General features: G+C 57.6%; 1 protein-coding gene across 1 annotated transcript; it reads left to right on the plus strand.

Moving 5' to 3' along the window:
* The first annotated feature begins 9,268 nt into the window (after positions 1 to 9,268).
* CIST1 (colon, intestine and stomach enriched 1) lies at positions 9,269 to 18,046 on the plus strand. The gene is made up of 4 exons (XM_032782776.2): positions 9,269 to 9,381; positions 15,562 to 16,014; positions 17,089 to 17,249; positions 17,809 to 18,046. Exons 1-4 carry the CDS (start codon positions 9,324 to 9,326, stop codon positions 17,854 to 17,856), a joined length of 720 nt encoding a protein of 239 aa, XP_032638667.1. The 5' UTR covers positions 9,269 to 9,323; the 3' UTR covers positions 17,857 to 18,046.
* Positions 18,047 to 22,966: the final 4,920 nt, after the last annotated feature.

Raw genomic sequence — 22,966 nt, forward strand, 5'->3', positions numbered from 1 at the left:
GCCGGGCCTTGCCGGGGGCTGTGCGTGGCCAGGCCCCGGGACTGAACGCCGGGCCGGGCCGGGGGCTGTGCGTGCCCGGGACTGAGCGCCGGGCCGGGCGCCTCAAGACTCGGAACTGCCTCTGCCTTGCAAGGGGCCCTGCTCCGTCAGCCGGGACCCGCATCTCCCGGCGAGCGCTGCGGCGCGGTCTCCTACCCTCGCCAGGGACCGGACTGGCTCGGCCCGCGGGCCCCGAGCGCACCAATCCACGAGACTGCAGAGCTACCCGGGTTCCGCCTCGGCAGAGCCGGGCCCGGGGCGGCCCCAGGCGATAAGCTGAAGTGTTCTGTTGTTTGAAGTGTTCTTGCTCTATTTATGTTTATACTGGGCCCAATGTTCCTCTCCCTTGTCCTATGCGCCACATTCCAGTGTGCAGTAAAGTCTTGTGCCAGGAGCTGTGTCTGCTGTGTGTGTCCTGCTGCGGGGGGAGCCCGCCACCAGCTCTGCCTGCAGAGCCGGGTGTGGTGGCTGCTTGCTGGGCGCTGGCCTGGCTGGCGCTTCGCAAGGCAGCGAGAAGGGGGCTGCCCCCTCTGCCCGACCTGAACTACGTATTGCAGAAGGGAGGGGACGCTGCACCGGGCGGCAACTGGAGCGGAGGTATAATATGTGGTCAAGCGCGCCCCCTCCTGCCCTTTGTGGAAACCGCATCTATGCGCCCCTATAGGAAGAAGCTTCCTAGCTGGGTTCCCACTGAATAGGGGTTTGCCCTGGAGCACCTATCACCAGTGACTGTCCTTGGGGGAGCGAGGGGAGGTGCGCCCCGAAATGTCGGGCAGTTCCTTGTAAGGGCGCCTGGCCCAGTTGCAAGTCAGCTTGTCCTGTTCAGGCTGCCTTTCCCCCTGGTTAGTAGTGGCAGTGACTTCTGGAGTCTTGCTGTTACGTGAATTAATAGTCAGGCCTTGAAGGCGGATTAGGGGGACAGAAACAGAGCTGTCAGGTTCTTGGCACCATCACCCTTGGCCTGGAGTGCACAGAGAGGGGTGGAAAGAAGGAAATGAGTTGCAATAGAAAATGGAAGTGTAAGGGGTTGCTTCATTTCTTAGAAATGCTATGACTAGGCAGATTGACAGCTGTGCAGCTTTCGTCTCAGGAAACGAACTTAAGCCCTAAACACACAGGTTGCCTTGGCCAATGGCCCGGGATACTAGGTTACAGGAAAGGTCCAAAAGATTTTTCCCCAGGTGGCGGCTCTGCCTTAAGATTTGCAACAAAATGGTCAAGAGCTTAAAGGAAAACACCTCTTTCAAAGTGTAAAACGGTGTCAGAAAGAGTGGGCGAGATGAAACTTTCACACTGAGATGTCTTAGTACCCACAGTGGGGTTGGTGGTTTCTAAAAGAGATAATCTTGCAAAATCAAGACCACAAGAGCTCATTAGGTGAGTTGTGGTCTAGGCTCTAATTTTACAAGATGTGTAAGTCACATTAAATTTTATCCACTTGGGGTGTGACTGCCTGTGAGCCTGGTGTGGGTCTGCTCATACGGGGCTGTTTAGTAAAGGAGCACGAGGAGCTATTTGGAAAACAGGAATTCCAGGGTTAACTTGATCATGCTCAGGTTAATTTTCATAGGGCCAGGAACGTAGGTGGTGAAGTGCTCTAGTGGCACAGCTCAGGCTGAGAGGAGTCCTCGACCTTTTCCACAGCAGTCTGAGATCCTTTTGAAAAACTAGCCACTTCTAATAGGACTCAGATGCTGTGTGTACAGCTTGTATGGTACTTGGTTGTGCAATGGTAGGCCCAGAGCTGGCTGACATCACTGATACGGGTGCATAATCAAAATAGTAAACACAACCACTGAGGTGGATTCCAGCTCTGCTCAGGCCCTAGGGCGGAATAAGGGGAAAGGCAGTATTGGTAGGAGCTTTATTTTCAGCATTCCCAGACAATGTTGTAAAATGTTTAGAGAATGTGTCCTTAAAGGCTGCACTTCTTTGTTGTGGGAGCAAGGGAACAGTTGTCTCCACTGTAGCAGAGAACCCCCCAACTTCTGTTCCCAAACCTGCGCTGACATCAGGAGTGGCGCTGACCCAGGAATGAAGTGAACAAAAGAGCAGTAGTCCTTTGAGTGCTGTTACCAAATGGTGACAGACAGAAAATTGGCAGGAGGAGCTGTCTTCCAAGTAATGATGTGTCTAGGAAATGCCTTGTGGGGCAGTGTACAGCATCAACATGGCATAAAACATAGTTTGGGAAGGGCTAAGTGATGCCCTTGGTAACTTGCTGTATTGAGAATACTACACCCAGGTAAGGCGCAGAGAGCAGCATTGAATTGCCCAGTTTGGAATTTAGCCAGACCCAAAGGGCTGCCTCCTTTGTTCCTGCAGAAAGTGTAAATGGGTTTTTTACTGGCCTCCCATTAGATCCCAGGGGAAGCACTTCCAGCAGCTCTGGCCCCCTGAATAGTGCATGGGTCTGGTACTGGCCAGCTGGGAGGTACCACCTCCTGAATAGCCTGTGCCCCTGGCCCTCGTGACTGCCTGGCTTTGTGGGTTGCGTGCATTAGGTGGTGCAGCTGTACGTTCTTCAAAACCAGCAGCCCAGGGTGCCTCATCTGAGTTCACGATCAAGAACTAGAACAGATGCCAGATCAGCATCACACAGCCTTTAATCACAACTCTGTTTTCTGTGCGTTGTCTAAAAACAGCCACTCAACACCAGAACCACCGGGCTTCCCTAGAAAAAGAAACAGGGCAACAAATCACTTGGTTCCTAACAACTTGGTGCAACTTGTACATTGGCTGGGACATTCTAAACCCTGGAGGCAAAAGTCAGCAGGGGAAGACTCCCCCTGGTAAGAGAGGGAAGATGATTTAAAGTTCTTATCATTTCTGCTGGGAGACTGCTTGGCACTGAGTCTTTTCCTCGCTTGTCTAAACAAATGACAAAACTGAGGGGAGTAAAAACCCATTTGCAGCCAATATAAATTAAATCTCCAAACCAGCCCAGAGCAGGGACTCCACTTCCTGGCCCTAGCCAGCAATCCCCACCCTGAGAACAGCTTGTGTTGGATAAAAGAGCTGGAAAGCCGCCTTTTGGGCTTTGCCTAGAAAGGAATAAACTTTGCTTTCCCAAAATGAAGGGACTCGCTGGTTGGATTGCCCCTAACTGCTTATTTTGCAGGTGATGGGGTCAGTCTAATCCCCACTCAGCCCCCAGTGAAAGGCTTTTCTCAGACTGGGTGAAATAATCTAAAGTGATTCTGTCTATGCTTCTGTCCTTAAGCCAACCGGAAACTAGGGATGGTGGAACCACGCACTCTGCCTAAGAGCCAGATTCCATGCATGAACCTCCCCCCCCTGCCCTGGCCGAACCCCCCCAGTGACCCTGGGCCCCAATGTATGGGCTGATGGTAGCACCGTGGCAGGATTAGGCTTAGCAGTCCCCACTCAGGCAAACAAACCAGTTCCTGGAGTCCCCAAGAAGTTGCTGGGTGACGGTGTTCAGGTTGGGCACTGGAGATGGGGCTGAATTCACGGTGTGGTGCCTAAAGGAGGGGTCTTGGTGTAGCACTCGGACACTCAACAGCAGTAACCTCTACTGAAGGGAAGCGAGGCTTGAGACCCTGGCCTTTGAGCTGGTCCCCTGGCGCTGGCTTTGCGTTTCAGCAAAATTATTGAGGGATCAGCTCAGGCCCCACACTCTGCCTCCTTCCTGCCGCTGGTTTCCCCCTTGCCTTCATCTCCCCTCTGTGGTGTTGTCATGGTGCTGGGCTCATTGCTTCATTCTCTCCACCTGCTTTGGCCCTTTGGGTTTCAAAGTGCTCCCTTCCTATATGCTTGCCTGCCACCAGCCGGGGAGCTGGGCTGTCCTAGAGCCCCTCCTTTGTGCCACTGGCCATCTGTCTCGTTGCTGTTCATGGGGCACCAGCCAAAGTGCTCTGCTACCTGGACAGCTGCAGAAAGGGTGTGGTGAAGTGAGACTGTTCTTAACGTTTCCTCTGAATACTATGTGGGTGCCTCAGTTTCTGGCCGACCCTCTGTCTCCTGGCAACTAATGGCCAGGCCCTCCCCCCTGCAAGGGGATGCTAAAGGTGTGGGAGAACAAAGAACTCGGGTGACCTCCTGGCCCGGGAAAGGATCTCAGCAGAGAAGGAGAGGCTGGAGGGGGTTTCATTTGGGAGCTGGCTGGGGACGGGAAGTGATGGCAGAGATGAGTGTCTGGCTCACTGCCCCCAGGATGGACCTGGCTGAGGGGTCTGGTTCTCTGTACCTACAAGCTCTGTTTTAGACCCTGTTTCTGTCATCTAATAAACCTCTGTTTTACTGGCTGGCTGAGAGTCACGTCTGGCTGCGACGTGGGGTGCAGGACCCTGTAGCTTCCCCAGGACCCTGCCTGGGCGGACTCACTGTGGGAAGCGCACGGAGGGGCATACGCTGAATGCTCCAAGGTCAGACCCAGGAAGGTGAAGCCGTGTGAGCTTCTTGCCCTGGAGACAGTCTGCTCCAAGGGAGAGGAGGCTCCCAAAGTCCTGCCAGGGGATTACAATGATGAGGAGAAGGTTTCCGCACTATGGTCTGCCTGGTATACGACACCGGGTGCTTTCCGCAACGGAATATAGGGGATCTTTACTTGTTATGTCGCGCAAAACCACCACGCTTGGACATTATATTATAACTAGCTATGATTTCGTGGCAAAAACCGAGGGAGTGAGCGAGTGGAAGGTAGTCGATAGATACTCATCATATTTAGAGAGTCGTGGAGGGAGCGAAGAGAAGAGATAGTGCCACACGCTGGATCAGAAGCGTAAGCCTGAGTAGTGGAACCAACTGCCCCTGGAAAACGCTCCCCATCTGTTCCACCTCACCATTGCTCTATGTAGGAGTCTTGCACACTCCACAGCTGAAGTACTGTAATCCGTTGTGGCAGTGGGCCACGCTGGTGGCTAAGCACTTTGCCACCCAGACTGCACTGACTCGACAAGACAGCACGATGACTCAGGGCAAGTGCACAATCACTTTTGTACAACATCACAGATTGTAACTGAACAAATCTCGAGAGTGCTAGAACTATTTGAAGGGATCAACCAACTCTCCTCAGTTTTATATCATCTCACAAAAGTGTCCCTCGAAAATCACACCACTCTCTTCAATTAAACCGGTCTGTGGGCAAGTGGCGAGTGTGTAACCGCGCGCCACTCTCTCAACCAGAAGTGCTTTGGGCATTGGGTCTTGGCACATCCCTGTAAAGATTCAAACTCGAGAAGGAAATCTAGATGTCACACACTCCTTGCCACTGGACTTGCTTATTGTGAGTGCAATGGGGGTTCTCAGGGCTCAACTCCCATCAAGTCACGGTAGGTGTCGGGGCTTCCGACATTCACGATCTGTTGAGAGGCCCAAAACAAAACTTCTGTAGACTGGGCCCGGGCAAACTAATGCGTTCACTTTAAACATCGGCATGCCGGTCTCAATCTGCTGGTGTCCAAGTACCCCAAGTGACCTCCTTCCATCTACCTTCCAGGGAAACAATGCACCTCTTTCCGGAAGGGTGCAGCCCGCGCGCCACCGGTAAACTAAGAACCCAGAGGCTGGCGCTTCCAAGTCCGCTCCAGAGGAGCTGACCTGGGGACGCTCCTCTCCCTCCTTCATAGGTGGTATGTTGCACCCTTTCCCCGGAGGGTGCCCATCTTCAGCCGAATTGGGTTTTTTTAACCAGCACTTCTCTTCACAGTCCATCCGCCGCCTCTGCGGGTTGGCTGTCCTTGGGTCTTGTCCCTGAGCTTGGGGCACTAAGGCCTCCGCGGTATGTGGCGCTCGTTGGTCCCATCATTGAATAGGCATGCCCATAGTTCAGTGGGTCTACCCCCCTGGAATATGGTCGGAAGGGACCTGACACTTGAAGGACTGTTTCCCCCTTTGGCGGGTTCTCCCGCCAATAGGCCCGCTGGAAGGTCCCTTAATTGATGACTCTCTCTCTGCGCTGAGTGCAGGCCTGCCTCCTTTCCACAACATGTGTACCGTTCGAGATGTCTGCTTTTGACACTACAATCCTGGCCCAATCCCGTGTTGTCCGGCGCCCGACTGTCAACATCTACCAAATTGTCGGCAAAGTTGCCTGGCGTGCTGCGGGTTCTCCGGCTTCTGGTCCTCACCACAAGCCTCAAGGTGGACGGGCACTGCTCATAACCAGGTGTCCACTATGAACAGGTCCAAATTTTATTACAAGTTTCTCTTTTAGTCATTGGGCCCAGTCTCTAGCTGTCCACATGTATATTTTAGGTTTGTTCTTAAAGTCACTTGCGGGCATAAGCTCCCCTCGCGCTGGACATCATAGCAGGCCAATATGATAATCTTCAAACTTGTGATCCATCTAGTTATATGTAAAGATATTAGTAAAATACTCAAGTTTCACTTGCAATTCCCCCGCAGAAATGTTTTCAACTGTTTAACGGTCCCGGTAGCAACCTTTTCCGGTAAGCATCTTCAGGAAGTCAGAACCACAAACTCAAAAAAATTGCGAAAAACGTGAAACCTAGGAGCAAGGGGCCTGTTTGAAAGAACAAAGCTTCGGTAAGTCCCACCGCTCCTCCGCAAACCGCCTTTCAAGACTCGGACCTGTACACCTCCAACGGCCCGTGGAGTCCCCAGTAAGGGGGTGAAAAAAATGAGATCCATGTCTGCAGGGCCAACCCTTGCAAAGCTTCGGCAGGCATTCTCAAAAGGCCGTCAGGAGCAGTAGGTAATGCCTTGTCCTCGCCACAGATTCACTTAGACGCCCGGGGCGAAAAGCACTTATCAAAGTTCGGTGTAAGGCTTGGAGTTCCCCCTCCATCACCGGCAGCCGGGGCCACGGCTCCTCAGCTGGGTCCAGCCCAGCTCGGTGTTTAATGCTGGTTTCATCCTTCTCTTATTATTTAAAACCAGCAACTTGCCCAAGACTACTGATTTTATGAGTATACGCCTGGTTCTCTCCTTCTCCTCTCAACCGCTCTTTTACGCTGGTTTCTCCTTCTCCTCATCAGCTCATGTTTAACGCTGGTTCTCCTCATGTTTACGCTAAGTTCACCTTCTCCTCCAAGCTCTTGCCTCTTTAAAAACTCATGAGCTCCTCTGACCGTCTCAAACTTCCTTTTCCTCTTCAACCAAGGCTTGCTCCACAGCTGTCGAGCGTCGCTGGGAGGATCCCCTGCTGGGGGGTGAGCTTCGCTTGCCGGGGATCCCCTCCGGCCGGGGGGGTCACGGTTGCTTCGGCAACTTTCGTGGGCTCCTCCGCCCTTTCCTCTAGGGCTAGGAAGTGGGGGTCTCGGAAGCCCTCATCCGCGTCTGACCACTCCCGGGGGACAAGGCACTGGTGACTGCGCTTGCATCTGCCTGGCTGCTTCCCTCAGAGACAGGGTTCAGGTCTCCCTCCTCCAGCCTGGGCAACTCAGCTGGTCCTTCGTCAGTCTCCTGTGCGCAGCCCCCCTCAGGATTGTCCTTGCACAGGTCACACAGCAGGTCACAAACTTGCGCGGCTTGGCGTAATCTTAACCTGCTGAGAGAGCCATACATTCAAAACAGGTCGGCAGCGGTGCTCACGACCCCGCTCCTATAGAACTGTAGAATCATCTGGACACCGTTTCGCGGGGACGGCAACCTGAGTGCACCGAGCACCTTCCTTCTTGAGGAGGATCACGCACCCTTCATTCTGCAGGGTCGAGCCTGCAAGACTCTCGCTAAGTCCAGCCTTGGGACCCCGTCGCTGGGCAAATCCCCCGGGGGACCCTGTTACTGCACAAGTCCTTCTCACTGGGCACACACTCCCCAGGGGTTAAATCACTGCCCTCAATCGGTTTTAATAAAACTCGCTCACCCAGTACCCGTTACTGGCAGGAAGCGCCGTCGCCAGCGAGCGGTTGCAGTTATCTCCGCCGCTGCCACCAAGTAAAAGTTGTCAGCGTGAGTCTGGCCCTATTTGAGCAACCCATCTTCCTGGGACACCATCAACAGTGACTTTTATCCAGCCAGTAAAACAGAAGGTTTATTGGACAGCAGGAACACAGGTTACAAGCAGAGCTTGCGGCACACTCCTCCTGGACACCTCCACTGGCCTTTCTGGGTTTTCAGCGGTGCTTGGATCCCAGCTAGGATCCCCTGAATTCCTCGCCCAATACAAGGCCCAAAGACGCCATAATTGTGTTCCTGTGGCCTTCTCCTCCTCCTACGGCCAACTCCAACCCCTTTGTTTCCTTCCTCCCCAGACCGCCCAGCAGCTCCCCCTGCCGGCTCACAACATTACAACCTGACTACCTGTCCTCAACCTACAACATCCCACTGCTTTTCCCGTTCCTCCACAACGACAGTCCTACTCCATCACCTCTCATCTGGCCCAGTTACTTAGCTCCTCTACTGTACTAGGAGGTTCCGATCACTAATAGAAGCTGTGGTGAACACTAGGAAGCTGCTGTTCCTGGCCTGAAGTCTGACCCCACAGCATAGGGAAGTCAGTGTGTGGTGTGTGTTGTGTGTTGTGTGTGTGAGCGAGAGAGAGAGAGAGACAAATAACCAGCTGATGGGGCCTGCAGGCCAGTAACACCTATCCCAGAATCCTGCAGGGCACGGCTACCCTACCCCAGAAAAGGAGGAGACAGGAAACAGCTTCGGGATAGGCTGGGGAAGGACACACTGAACTTGCTGGCCACACATGGTGTCACCCAAGGGAGTGAGAAATGGAAGGAGCTGGAAAGGACCTGGAGGGTGATGCTGGATCTGGATAACAGGCTGTGGAGGGGGAAGCTTTGGCACCTGTTCTTTCAGCTGCCTGTGCATACAAATGATGGGGAAACTGAGGCACAGAGTGGGGCAGTGACTTGCCCAGGCTCGGGAACAGAAGGCAGGAGGCCGGGCAGGAAATAAGGAGTGCATGTTTAACAGGGCGGGTAACAAACCAGTGGAACAGTTTACGCAGGGGGCCGTGCCCCTGGCATTGTTTAAAGCAGGACTGGATGCTTTCCCCAAAGCTCTGCTCTGGGACTGACTTCGGGATGGCTCTGGCCTGCGCTCGGCAGGCGCTCAACAGAGAGGACCAGTGGCCCCCTGGAGTGGCTCTAACCGCTAGGCCCCACTCTCCTCCCAGGACTGGGCCGAGGACCCAGCAGTCCTGACCCCCCAACCCCTGCTCCAGCCCCGGGGCTTTGGGCCCCGCCCGGCTGGTGTCTGGCTCTCGCCGGCTGGGGCGGGAGGGACCCGGGCTGCCCAGCAGGGGGAGCGGCGGCCTCAGTCCAGGTGCGGCGGGGCTGGAGCCCGGGGCGGCGTCTCCTGCGTGGCAGGATCCAGGGCAGGTGTCCGGGAGCGGAGCCGCCAGCATGGCCCGGGGGACGCGCTGGCTGCTGATCGGCTGCGGCTTGTGCCTGGCGCTCGCAGGTAAGGGACAGCCCCGGGGGCCGCGAGCGGGGGCCCCGGGACAGCCCCCCCCCGCTGCACGTCACCTGCTTCTCAGGGGGGGTGTCTCTGATGAGTTAATGCAGGGTCAGCCCCCCCGCCTCTCTCTGAAGGGGGAGGGGCAGTCGGGGGGTCTCTCAGTTAATGCAGGGTCAGCCCCCCCGCCTCTCTCTGAAGGGGGAGGGGCAGTCGGGGGGGGTCTCTGAGTTAATGCAGAGTCAGCCCCCCCGCCTCTGTCTGAGGGGGGAGGGACAGTCGGGGGGGGTCTCTGAGTTAATGCAGGGTCAGCCCCCCCGTCTCTCTCTGAAAGAGAAGGGGGCGTGAAGAAACTTTCTAATTCTAAAGCTTCTCGGGTCTGGGAGCTGGTCGCCCAGGGAGAGCCTGGCTCGTCGGGGAAGGTTCCCAGACTCTGCCCTGGGGCCAGGCAGATTTCTGCCCCCTCCCTCCCCTTCCTGCACCAACATCCAATGCTCTCAAGCCAGCTCCCCCCCTCCTCGCCCGGGCGCTGGAACAATGTGAACAGTGGGTGGGTGGAGAGCCATTGAACCAAACTGTAAATCCTGGATATGATGGGAACCCCTTAAAGCCAGGGGTCGCGGCAGCCCCCCAGCTCCAGCGCCAATTCCCCCCCTAGTTTGGGAGAGTGCCTGGTGCTGCAGGGTTTGTGTGTTCCTGAAACGAAATGGGGGAGGGAGATGTTCAGAAAGTCACTGTAGAGTTTGTTACCCCAGTGTTGTGAGATGGGGGCATGTCCCGCCTCCCGCAGTGCCCCCCATCCGCAGCACTAAACCAGTGACCTTTCCAGCCAGCAGCACTGTTTCTTTCTTACAGGACACTGGCAAGTGGAGCTGGTGCCCTGCAGCTCACTCTGCTCAGATGCTGACAAACCTGCTTGGCTGGTTGCAAAGGCTCAATGTGCTTGGCCTGTCCCCTTTATCAAGGAATTCTGAACTCTCCGGGTCCCCAGCTTGCACCCTGGGCCTCCCTCCTGGGGCTAGGCCTGTAATACACCAGCTCTGACAGCAGGACTTGGCGGCTCCATTCCCACTGACCCAGAGGCCTGTCTTCTTGGGAGTGGAGGTTTGCCAGATTTGCCCATTGGCTGGGAATCCTGCCTCCAACGGCAGCCATGTGCCTGGCCCAAGGTAGTCTGCAGTGGTTGCTACAGAGCCCAACTGGCATTTAATATCTAGCTTCCCTAGCTCTGGAGACCACCTCTCTCCAACGGCAGTGGTGCCTGCCTGGGCTGACACAGCTGTGAGGGGTCAGGAGGGCAGAGAAGTGCCCCCTCATTGCACTGGGCAGCTCTGAAGTGCAGTGAAAGAGCTGCCATATTAACCCTTTCATGGCTGACCAGTGCTTCAGAAACTGCTCTGCTCTGCTCCTCCATCTCTGTCCTGGGCTTGGGAGCTGAGACCCGTTGCGGATTCTGGAATGCAGAGTCAGGCATTCAACCCTCCAGTTACTTACTCTGCTCCCCATGGAGAGGGGGTTCCCCTCCCTAAACCGGGCAGCTTTCTGCCGCTTCCCTGGTGAAAAGGCCTCTGGTGCTGAATGCGGCTTGGGCAGCACAGCTACGTGCTGCTGGGACAAATGTCTCCTCCTGGAGAAGGGCAATGTGGAGCCAGCAGCAAAGGATGCCATGTAACCCACTCGGCACCTGCTGTCTGAGGGCTCCCTGGAACTGCGGCAGGATTCTCTGCACAACACTCTAGGAGGCGCTGCTGCAGAGTGGGGATGGGGCACACTCTTCCCACAAGGCATCTGCAGAGCCTGGGCTGTGGGGTCCTGCCATCTGTGACACGCTGGAGTGTAACACTCCCGACGACGGAGCAAATCTGCTGCATGCACTGGGCTTCCTTGGGCCACTGCCTCTTGCCAAGTTGCCGGCTGTTTCCTTGTGCCGCTTTCCGGGTGGGGCTCTTGGTACACTTCACCAGGGATACCATCCTGGTATCCTAATGTGGCAGGTGGGCCTCTTGCCTAACGAGCCACGTGTGAATGGCAAAGCTCCATAACCACTCCAGCCAAGCCCTGCCTTGGTAATGTTCAGAGGTCGGGAGTGAATTCCCTGGGGCCTAGCTCAAGGCTTGAGCCCGGGGCTGCAGGGCCCTCTGTGGGGCACTGGAATGGGGCTTCAGTTCTGTGGGTCTGACACAACCTTCCCAGGTGAGCGTGGGGGAGGCACCTAATCTTGGTGCCTTGCTCCTGCTCTGAGATGGGGCTAAGACGGTTCCCAGGCTGCTCAGCGGAGACCTCCAGATTTCCCGGCAGCAGAACCGCCCTACACTTAGCTGCCCAGGACAGCTGCTGCTCTCAGCTGCCTTTCCTGGTTGGATTTAAACTTGTAACACGAATGTACCCAGACTTTCTCTGGCTCCGCCTTGCCTCCCAAGACTGATGTGGTAGCCGTCTAATGGGGGTTAGGGCTTCTGGCACAGTCATGGGTTACAGTGATGGCATTTAAAAATGGACTAATAATTTCTTTGTGTCTGGAAGGGCTGGCGGAGCCTTGACAGACTTGCAGGCAAATGGAGTAGTTAGGAACTGAAAACCCTCCAGGCTAAAACAAGTGAAGGCTGAAACTCAGCGGCACCACTCCAGGAATGAGTCATTTCGAACAGAAAATTAGCACTTGCCTTAGATCCTACCTGGAGCCAGTACCCTCTAAGGTGGTGGAAGGGCAGGTTGTTGCCTTGATGCCTGTGCTAGGAGCCGGTGTGAAGGAAACTGCTGTACCATAAACTCCTAAGGGCCAGTGTCCTAAGGGCCACCCCCCTGAAAGCTGTCAAATCGCAGGGGATGGCCACTTGTTTGCCTCAGGGTGGCTTCCTAGTGAACAGAATCTGAGGGGAAGGACAAGATTAAGTTAACTTCTCACAGCGCACAATCAACCTGTGGAACCCACTGCCAGGGGATATTATGAAGGCCAAAACTATAACTGGGTTCAAAGACAAACTAAGGCAGTTCCTGGAGGACGGATCCATCAGTGGCTGTTAGCCAGGATGGGCAGGAACCCAACCCCATGCTCTGAGTGTCCCTGAACCTCTGACTGCCAGAGGCTGGGACTGGACGACAGGGGCTGGATCACCTGATAATCACCCTGTTATGTTCATTCCCTCTGAAGCACTGGTGCCAGCTACTGTCAAGAGACAGGACACTGGGCTCGCTGGACTGTTGGGCTGACCCAGTGTGGCCATTCTTATGATCTTAACTGAGTGCAGAGATGCATCTGACGGGGCCAGAGCTTGGTGCAGAGCTGTGGAGAAGAGATCACAGGAGGCCATGGTGGGTAGCTGAGAGCACCCACAGATCTCCTGTGAAATGCTGACACTCTTCAGTAGCTGGGGGTGTGAAGGCAGGGCCAGGGACGTGCACCCTGGATTGGCAGCCCTGCGGGTCACAGACTCCAGCAGTTTTTGTTTTCATAGCAATGAAAGGAGACTCCAGACCTCCCCGTCCACCTTGTCTTCCAGTGAGCTGGGGCTTTGGGGTGTGAGTGAAACGTTCTAGGGGGGGGGCTAAATATTCCCTCTCAAAATCCACCCATTCTGCCAGCCAGGTGCATCCACCTCTGCCCTCGGTGGGCCGTGGTCATCCTTCCTGGGGGTTCTACGTGCCCAGGATCCTGGTCATTTAAATGGGGGTGCCCTTGAGCTGGAACGTCTGAGGACTCTGGCCGCTCTGCTGCAGGGTGGGGACCAGCTGCTCACACTGCCAACAGGGCAGCAGCTTGGGAATAGCAAATGCCATGGTGCGGATAAAGGGGGTGGGTCCATATTGACTTTGCATCAGCCAGGAGGGTGGGGCGCAGCCCAGGTGGAGGATCAGATACTTGTTCCCAGCTGTGCATGCAACAAAAGACACCTGTCTCCCACTGTCACGGAGTCCCCGGGCGACGCTCTGGAACAGCTCCCCACAAAGCCAGGCAGGACTTTGGGGAGCCTCCTCTCCCTTGGAGCAGACTTGTTCAGGGCAAGAAGCTCACATGTCTTCACCTCCTGGGTCTCTCCTTGGAGCATTCAGCATCCTCTGCCCCTCCGTGTGCTTCCCACAGCGAGCCCACCCAGGCGGGGTCCTGGGGAAGCCACAGGGTTCTGCACCCCCACTTTGCAGTCAGACGTGACTCTTAGCCAGCAAAACAGAGGTTTATTCGATGACAGGAACAGGGTCTAAAACAGAGCTTGTAGATACAGCGAACCAGACCCCTCGGCCGGGTCCATTCTGGGGGGCAGTGAGCCAGACCCCTAGGTCTGCACTTCACTCCTTGTCCCCAGGCAGCTCCAGACTAACCACCCCCTCCCGGCCCTCCTCTCTGCTCAGCTCCTTTCCCGGGCCAGGAGGTCACCTGATCCCTTTGTCTCCAACACTTTCAGTTGGCACCTTTGCAGAGGAGGGGCCCAGGCCATCAGTTGCTAGGAGACAGAGTGTTGGGCCTTTAGGTGCACTGGCCCTGTGCTCTGCAGCAACCACACACCCTTATCCCACCACCCAGATACTTAAGAACTGCCTAGGGGACACTGAGGCACCAACACAGTGTTCAGAGCAAACATTAAGAACAGTCCCAGTTCATCACACCCACCCAGTCTGTACCTGCTGGGGAAATGGGAATATGTTACACCTGCCAGCTTCTGCAGGGCTGGAAGGGCCTGTAGCTGTTTGCACCATACTTGCTGCTGCTCTGGAGAAGGCTGGGGAAAGAGGGGCACCAAAGGAGGTGACATGCTCCAGGCCCTCCAGGGAGTCAGTGGTTAGAGTCTGGGAGTTCCTGGCTCCCAGTCCCGTGCTCAGGCCTCTCAACCCTGAGGCCCCTGTGTTCTTGTGGGGAAATGTCCTAGGAACCAGTTTCAGGGTTGACAGGTTGCAGAGTAGCAGCCGTGTTAGTTTGTATCCTCAAAAAGAACAGGAGTCCTTGTGGCACCTTAGAGACTAACAAATTTATTTGAGCATAAGCTTTCGTGCTCTTCATCAAATGCATGTAGTGGAAAATACAGTAGGAAGATATATATATCTACACACACGGAGAACATGAAACAATGGGTGTTACCATACACACTCTAAGGAGAGTGACCTGTCAAGGTGAGCTATTACCAGCAGGAGAGAAAAAGAATTGTTTGTCGTGCTAATGAAAATGGCCCATTTCCAGCAGTTGACAAGGAGATGTGAGGAACTGAAAAGGTGGTGTGTGTGTTGGGGGGGGCATAAACATGGGGAAATAGTTTTACTTTGTGTAATGGCCCATCCACTCCCAGTCTTTATTCAAGCCTAGTTTGATAGTGTCCAATTTTAAAATGAATTCCAATTAATCGGTCTCTCGTTGGAGTCTGGTTTTGAAGTTTTGTTCTTGTGATATCAGGGCCGCCCAGAAGATTCAGGGGCCTGGGGCAAAGCAATTTCGGGGGGCCCTTCCATAATAAAAAGTTGCAGTACTATAGAATACTATATTCTCTTGGGGACCCCTGTAGGGCCCGGGGCCTGTGGCAAATTGCCACACTTGCCCCCCTGCCTCCCTTAGTGGCCCTGTGTAATATTGCGACTTTTTGGTCTGTAATCGAGTGGCCAGGGAGGTTGAAGTGTCTCCAACTGGTTTTTGAATGTTCTACTTCTTGACCTAGAGCCCGTGGTGCTGAGAGGGGGAGGAAGTTGGGGGGGTCACAGCAGCCCACTCTCCAGCCTGGCTCCTCTGCAGCCTGGGCTTGGTCCTTTAAATCTTGTGCAGCATCTTCATCCTCGTCCAAAGGAGGAAACGCCCCTGCCCCCGCCCCCAGCCTGGGGCTCAGGGCGCAGCCTTCAGGCAGCTCACATCTCTGGGGTGCTGAATGCCGTGCCGAGGATGTGCTGGTCTGAGGACCTGAATTTCCTGAGTGAAAACTATTGAACCCCAAACCTTCCAGGCATCCTGATATGCAGGGAAAGGCCCTTGGGGAGGGGTGAGAGGGTAGGTGGAGGTCCCAGGCTGATGTGAGCATGAACATGATCTGATGTGGGGGCCCTCAGCTTACTGTTACCACTGGGCCTCCCCTCCTAGTGCAGGGTTCATCCTGGGTTGAGCGGGGTGAGCTGGGAATGCCCCCACAGCACTGCAGTGTCACAGAGCACGGCATCCTGCCACAAGTATTCCTGTTCTGAGAGCAAACCTGGTAACTGATTCCCCTTCCTCAGTTAGGAACGCTACTGCCACAACTGACCCCCAGCAAACCACGTCCAGCCAGCACCCATCCACCACAGCTACAGCACCGCAGAGCCCCCTGAGTGCCACCCAGCAAATTGCATCCAGCCAGCACCCATCCACCACAGCTACACCACCGCAGAGCCCCCTGAGTGCCACCCAGCACCCATCCACCACAGCTACACCACCGCAGAGCCCCGTGGCTACCTCCAGAGACACCTCCCTTTCCACTGCCCTGACTGACAATACCACTGCATCCACGCAGAACAGAACCACAGCAGCAGCTCCAGCCTCGTCCAGAAACCCAGAATCTGCTTCCAGCCCTCCCCTGTCCTCGGCCAGCCCCAGTCACACCAACAGCTCAGCTACTCCTGCTGCCAGCTCCAGTGAGACGCACTCGACTGAGCAGCCAGGGCCCAACAGCGGTGCAACAGCCAGTGGCTCAGGTAAGAACCAGGGTGCAGGGACATGGGGTTTGCGTGGGGGCGAGAGGCACCAGGCAAATGGCTCTGCAGGCCTCTGGCCCCAGGACAGGTGCAACCCAGCGACAGCATGGCAAGGTTGCCTCCCCTGCCCCTGGGGAACCCTCTGAGTCCTTGGCATCTCCCCAGAGACTGCCACAAGGGGAGGCTGGTGCTCACCCTCGGCTTTGGACAGAGGCCACCAAACGATGGCAGTGGTCAGTCACTTCTGCCCTCTGTATGCCATCCCTGAGCCCTCGAGCCAGTCAGCGCCTCTAGGTGAGCCATTGTCACTGTCCTCAGGCCATGCAACCACACTGCATGATGCGGGGCTCCCAGGGCCGTCCTGCACCAAGCCCTGGTCACGGGACACAGCTGCCAAATGCGGGGGGGAGGGGGTGAGTGCGGGGGGGTTTGTGCGCAGGGTGCGTTACTGACTGAACACTTCAGCAGGAGTCGCTGTCTAATTCTCACCACCAGATGGCGCAGCTGTCCCATGCTCCAAGGTGGAGGAGACAGGTGTTCCCGCTAAGCGGGTGGGTACCTGGGCGGGCGAGATGCCCGATCACATGGGCAGTGCCCTCCTGGCTCTTCTGTGCCCTGCCCCCCAGAGCACCTCCTAGGTGGTTGCAGTTATATCGATAGAGCAGGACGACTGGCCCCACCAAAAATCGCACAGAGGGATTAGAACAGTCTCCAGCTGTAAGAGCTTGGGGATCTCTGCCTGGCGTTTCTGGGTCAGGGGATCCCTTTTCCCAACTCCTCAGACCCAGAAGCAAGAGAAACTCTCATTTAAAAAGTAAAAAATGGAAAGCTGCAGATCTGCAATCCCGGGCCTCTGGGGGACTTGCCTGAGACTCGCAGGAGCCAGCAGCGCAGCGCTGGTCTCCAGCCTCTCCCCACCCCACAATGCAACTCCTGACCCCCAGCTGAAGCCCAGTCCTGCAGCCATGGACACGGGCAGTGTCAGTTGGGGGGAGCAGGAGCCACTGAGCAGGGTTCTCGTCTGCGTGGCTGCAGGGCTGGGGGTGTCTAAGCCGAGTTCTCCGTCCCCTCCAGCGGTGTCCTCCCTGAAGCAGCCCACGCTCTCCCTGAGCCCCGGCCTGGTGGTTGTGATCTGCATCTTCGTGGCCATCCTGCTCATTGCTGCTGGGGTGGTGGTGGTGAAGCTCTGCCGCAGAAGGGAGCCGGCATTTGAGAAGCTGGACGAGGTGCCAATGGTGCGTAGCTCTGCAGAGGACCTGGCCTCTGCCCCGGGCCCTGCCCCGCTGGCCGTGCATCTGTCCCGCCCTGTAGCAGATCCTAGCAGCTCTGCCCTGCTAATGCAGCATCCCCCAGAGGGACAGAGACAGAAAGAGCTGCCCCTCCTGCACTGAGGTGCCTGTCTCTGGGCCCGGGCCAAGCGGGAGCTGCTGTAGCATCGCTGTGCCTCCGTGGCCGGCTGGGCCTGCAGCAGCCCAGGACTTTGCACTGTGTCCAGGGCTGGCTCTGCCTCCTGCTGGCACCCACTAGAACAGTGGTTGTTCCGCGGCGATGGGCGGAAGCCTCCTGCTCTGCATGGCTACACGGCTGCCAAGCGTGGGTGCTGCTGTGTGTGCATGGGGCCAGCAGTAATAGCCCGAGGCTGTAGTGCCCCAGGGGGAGGGCCGGGGGGCTCCTGGCCCAGCCCCACCAGTGCCGTGCTCTGGAATAGCCGTTCACCTCATTGTCCTCCAGCTGGGGGGCTTTTCCTGACTCTGAGTGATCCTGGGGACTCACCCAACTCTCTTTCCTTCACAGGGGAAGATGACCGAAGACTCGCCCTTTGCTCGCTACCCTCCAAAGTAACCGGTGTCTCCCCCCGGTGGGAGCTGAGCCCAGCCTCATGTGGGGAAGGGTGGGGGGGATCTGCACCTCTCTCCTGGCCAGGCTGCAGCAGCAGGGTGGCTGCAGCTCTTCGCGGCCCGGCCCAGCCTGGCCAAAGCTCCCCTACTGCTCAGGGACTCGGCGTGAATAAAGAGGCTGCTGGTTCTGCTCAGTTTTGCTGGTCTCCGCTCCTGCTGCCTGTGGCCCCCGCAGCTCTCCCCACAGCTGCAGTGGGGGCAGGGGCAGACGAGTGAGTGAACCCATCTCCCCCTGCACTATCAGCTCTGTGTGGGCGGGGGGGGCACCAGCTGCCTGACAGAGACTCAGGGAGGGAGAGGGAGCCTGGCCCCTCTATCGCCCCACACAGGATCCACCCCAGGGTGCTTGGCCTGTCTTCCCATGTGCTGCAGCTGCCTGTGCCTGGGCACTGGCGGCTCGTCTCCATTGAAAGCCGTGTCCACACCCAGCACTAGCGCCCCCCCTCCCCAGCAGTGTCAGCTGTGGGCCGAGTGCTGCTCTCCTTGGGGGGCTGGCGCAGCCTAGGCCCAGCCGGCTCTGCCCCAAGCACGGGGTCTGCTGGGCGGGCTCCTGGCTCCTAGGGTCAGGCCTGTGCTCGCACGGTTGCTGGCCAGCTCTGAGGAGCTGTGAGAGGACGACGCCTGCGGGGCTGAAGTTCCTTGGCCACAGGGCTCAGCTGGGAGCAGCCCAGCAGGGGCCTGGCTCTGGAGTAACGGGGGAGCAACCTGAGCTCAGGGCCGGGCACCAGGGGTCAGCACAGCGAGTCCTGCTCCAGTTCGAGCCACGGGCAGCAACTCTCCTGCTATCAGTGGCCCAAAGCACGTGGAGGACGGGAGAGACTCCCACTAGCCAAGTAAGAGACACATGCCTGCATCACAGCCAGCTGGGCTCTGGCCTTTGGAGTGGGCCCTGCCCCCCATGCGCCTGCCCTGGCTTCCAGCTCCTCTGGTGCCTGCTCCCCAGGGTGTTCCCCCACCTGCTCTTCTGGGGGAAACTGTCCCTTTAAATCTGAGAGAGGCCTGCGGCTGCAGCCCTGGGTCTGGCTGCTGGAGGCTGCGCCCCTCCCATCACCTCACCATGCCCAGGGCTGATCTGGCAGGCCAGGCCCTGCCTCTGACCCCCAGTGCCCTGCCTGGCGCGGGGGAGGGTGGCATGCGAGCAGGCAGCCTTGGCTAGGCTTAGCTCAGCTCTGCTCCGTTGGAGGGGCCGCAGCAGGCGCCTGGGGGGATCCGCGGAGAGTCAGCACAGGCTGGTAAGGAGGCAGTTTCCCTGTTGCCCCTGCCTGGGGGGATGCCCCTGCTCCCCTGGGCTGGCGGGGCGGGGATGGGACCAGTACAGAGCAGGAGGGGGCTAGATGCTGGCTCCCTCCCCTGTGACCAGGCTATGGCTGGATCTGTGCAGCTCTGGCTCCATCGGACACCTGAGCTGGGCACCTGCCGTCTCTACGGCTCAGCAACCCCTTGTTCCCTGGCCAATGGTCTTTCGCCGTGTTGCTCGAGTGCCATGTGGCTATTGCTAGGGGGATTTGCTGCTGTCAGTTACAGAGTGGCTGGGACTGCGCTGTGCCCTGCTGAGGGGCAAGGACCTGCCCCTGCCCTGGGTAATTGCTTGTTTGCTGATGCCCATCACTCAGCCCAGGCCCCAAAGAATCCACTGCACCGGCTTTCTGGCCAGCCCTGCAGGGAATGCGAGGCTGTCGGCAGAACCAAACCGCCTGGCATCCACCTCAGCCGAGCACACCCAGTGTCCTGGGGGGGCCATGGGCCTGAGCCACCCTGGGCACTGGCTGTTTTGTGGGGTCCTGAGCCTCAGTGCTCTGGTACACAGCTACAGCAAGCCCCCCACCAGCCCCTCCTCCCTGGGCCGGCTCCGCGGTGTGCTGGTGACTGCCTGAGATTCCCAGGGTCCCCCTCGCGCTGTTCTCGTGGCCCAGGATAATTGCAAATCACCTGCAGACACCTCAGGAGGGGGAGCCCTGGGAACTGCCCCTCCCCCAGATCCAGCTGTGGGCAAGGGGGGGGTTCCCTGGCACAGAGGCTGGGGGGGACTTTCCAGGCCCAGTGTCTGGGCATAGTACTGGTCTCTGGCCCCTGATCTGAGCTCCTGGCCTTGGGCAGAGTGAGCACCTGTTGGCATCTTTCCAGGCAGTTCCACGGGTTGGACAGGATGTGCAGGCTGAGCAATGGCCCCAGAGCTGCAGGGCCCAGCTGGGACTGAGACAGCTTGAGGGGGAGAAAGGAGGGGCAGCTGCCCCCTTCATGCAGACCATGCTGGCCAGAGGGTGCCGAGGCCTTTGTGTTGTGCTGCGAGTGCAGCCGTGCAGGAGGTGTTTGCACCAGGCTCCCCTGCAGAGACTCCCTGCTGGGCGTTTCCCTCCAGACCAGTGTCCCAGGGTGGCTGGCCAGGCAGCCATGGGCCTCCTGAATAGCAGAGGGTGAGAACTAGGAATCAGTGCTGGGAACGAAGCCTCTGGCTCTCCCAGACCTGTTTCCTTGTGTAACGCATCAGCTGGCTGGGACTCCATCTTCGTGCCAGGTCCCCAAGCCCCCATCAGTGGGTACAGGAGGCTCTGGGGGCGTGCGGTGTGGCTGGCTCCTCACAACGCCCAGCACTGGAGCACTGCAGCTGTGGCTGTGTCCTCAGACGTGTGATCCTCCCGGCAGCATGGCTGGGGGGGTCATGGAATGGGGAAAAGGGGGGCTGTAGCCCCAGCCCAGCCTAGGGGCAGGGGGCTGTTTTAATGAAATGCAGTGACCAGGGCAGGAACATGCCTGGCCGCTCACAGCTGGATTTGGGCAGTAAATCAAACAAGGAGAAAATTAAATTTCCCCCAAGAAAACAGTTTGTGCTGGAACTTGGCTTTCATCTGGCCAAGCGGCTGCTGCGTGGGGGGAGGACAGAGCAGAGGCAATTTCCTGGACCAAGGTCAGGCAGGGCTCTGTCGCCTTATCTCTGTTTGACATCAAGCCCAGCTGCCTCCACGCCCACCCCTTGCCCTGCCGTGGGCAGGGTGCTGCCCAGAGGGGCACCGGGTCTGTGCCTGAGGATGGTCACAATCCCTCTGCTCGCTGCTGGTTAGCAACCGCATAAACCTCTCCTGTTCCCAGCGCCTCGGCTCTACGGTCCCTGGCTGCTGCTGGGCAGGACTCAGTACAGTGTTATTGCCGGGGGCCTGGTCCTGCAGGAATCTCTCCTCGGGGGATTTTCGTCCCTCTGGCTGGCGGGGCGGGGCTGGCTCCTGGCATCTCACTGTGGCACTGTCACGGAGTCACCAGGCGATGCTCTGGAACAGCTCCCCACAAAGCCAGTCAGGACTTTGGGGAGCCTCCTCTCCCTTGGAGCAGACTGTCTCCACTGCAAGAAGCTCACACGGCTTCACCTCCTGAGTCTCTCCTTGGAGCATTCAGCATCCTCTGCCCCTCCGTGCGCTTCCCACAGCGAGTCTGCCCAGGAGGGGTCCTGGGGAAGCCAGAGGGTCCTGCACCCCCACTTCGCAGTCAGACGTGACTCTCAGCCAGGCAGTAAAACAGAGGTTTATTCGATGACAGGAACAGGGTCTAAAACAGAGCTTGTAGGTTACAGCGAACCAAGGACCCTCGGGCCGGTCCATTCTGGGGCGCGGTGCGCCAGACCCCACCCAGCCAGCTCCCAGACGCCAAACCCCCCTCCAGCCCTCCTCTCTGCTCAGCCCCTTTCAGGGCCATGGAGTACCTGATCTCTTTGTGTTCTCCAACACCTTCAGCTGGCACCTTTGCAGAGGAGGGGCCCAGGCCATCAGTTGCTAGGAGACAGAGTGCCAGGCATTTAGGTGCACTGGCCCCTTCCTCTGCAGCAATCACACACCGTGATCCCACCACCTAGATACTTAAGAACTGCACAGGGGACACTGAGGCACCAACACAGTGTTCAGAGAAAACATTAAGAACATTCCTAGTTCATCACAGGCATTGAACTCCACTGTGCTGCTGTGAAGAATGGCTCCAGGGAGCAGCACTGGGGCCCAGTAGGGGGTGCTCTCCCCTCTCAGCCATTTCAAGTACCCCCCCAGCAGGGGCTCGGGGGTTCTGTGCTGCTGGAGGTGCTGGTTCCCAGCCCCTAATGCAGGTGTGTCACGCCACAGGGCACCTAAAAGGCTGCCCTTTATTTCTGGCTACTCCCAAGCAGCCGTCAGCCCCTCTGACCAACAGGAGCAAGGCCGAGTGAGCACTTTATGCTTGTGCATGGCTGGGCGGGGGCTGTCACTCAGTGCAGTTTCTGCTCCATGCCCAGATGCACTTCCTGCCCTGGGCTGTAAAACAGCTGCCAAATCCTGGATGTCACTGCGGGGGGAGATGGGCCCTGGCTGTAGGAAAGCCCTTCAGGGATTGAGAGGTGCTATGGAAAGGGAGAGAGCCAGTGTCCCTGTGCTGTGATAGCTGGGTGCTCCCGTACCCTTGGGGGGTTAAAGTCCTGTGGCCTGGTACCCTGCAGCCCTGGCCCCAGCTGCATTGCCGTATTCCCGAGTGACACAAACCAGACATGCTTCACCTCACGGCCCCAGCGTCGCTGCTGGTCAGCTTCAGCCAGCCCCCACGTGATGTTCCAGCTGCTGAGCAGAGGGTTGCCAGAACTGACTCGCCCAGGGTGCTGGCCAGCAGGGAGTGCCTGGAGCAGAGAGACGCTCCCCGCAGGGCATCCAGGTGTCATTACACCTGTGCTGCAATTGCAAAGTGTTCCTGGCCAGGTGTCTGCTGGTTATTTATCCAACCAGCGGCTCTGGGGAAGGTGACACAGAGTCATGCTGCAGCGAGCCGGGTGGATCTGCTCACCTGGATGTGATATGGGTGCGAGGCACCGGCAAGGCATTGCTGGCTCCAGCCGCACGGGCACTACCAAAGCACGCTCACTGGTGTAACAGTCGCCCTTGCGAGTCTTCGGGGGACATTTCCTCCTGTGCGGACGCTCCTTCCCTAAGCGAGGCCTCTGCCAGGACCAGCCATTCCCTCCTCCTGCAGGGACACCACCTCAGCTCATTCTGCTCTAGCCCCTGGGCACCCGGGATGGGAGCACCAGGTGAGCGCGAACGCCGCAGCTC

Source organism: Chelonoidis abingdonii, chromosome 11 (genome assembly GCF_003597395.2).
Source record: "Chelonoidis abingdonii isolate Lonesome George chromosome 11, CheloAbing_2.0, whole genome shotgun sequence".
In the NCBI taxonomy this organism is placed as follows: domain Eukaryota; kingdom Metazoa; phylum Chordata; order Testudines; family Testudinidae; genus Chelonoidis; species Chelonoidis abingdonii.

Coding starts and splice junctions, on each gene's coding strand:
- CIST1 (XM_032782776.2), top strand. CDS start 9,324: ATGGCCCGGGGGACGCGCTGGCTGCTGATCGGCTGCGGCTTGTGCCTG. Junction 9,382..15,561: donor CTTGTGCCTGGCGCTCGCAG/GTAAGGGACAGC, acceptor CCCCTTCCTCAG/TTAGGAACGCTACTGCCACA. Junction 17,250..17,808: donor AGCTGGACGAGGTGCCAATG/GTGCGTAGCTCT, acceptor TTTCCTTCACAG/GGGAAGATGACCGAAGACTC.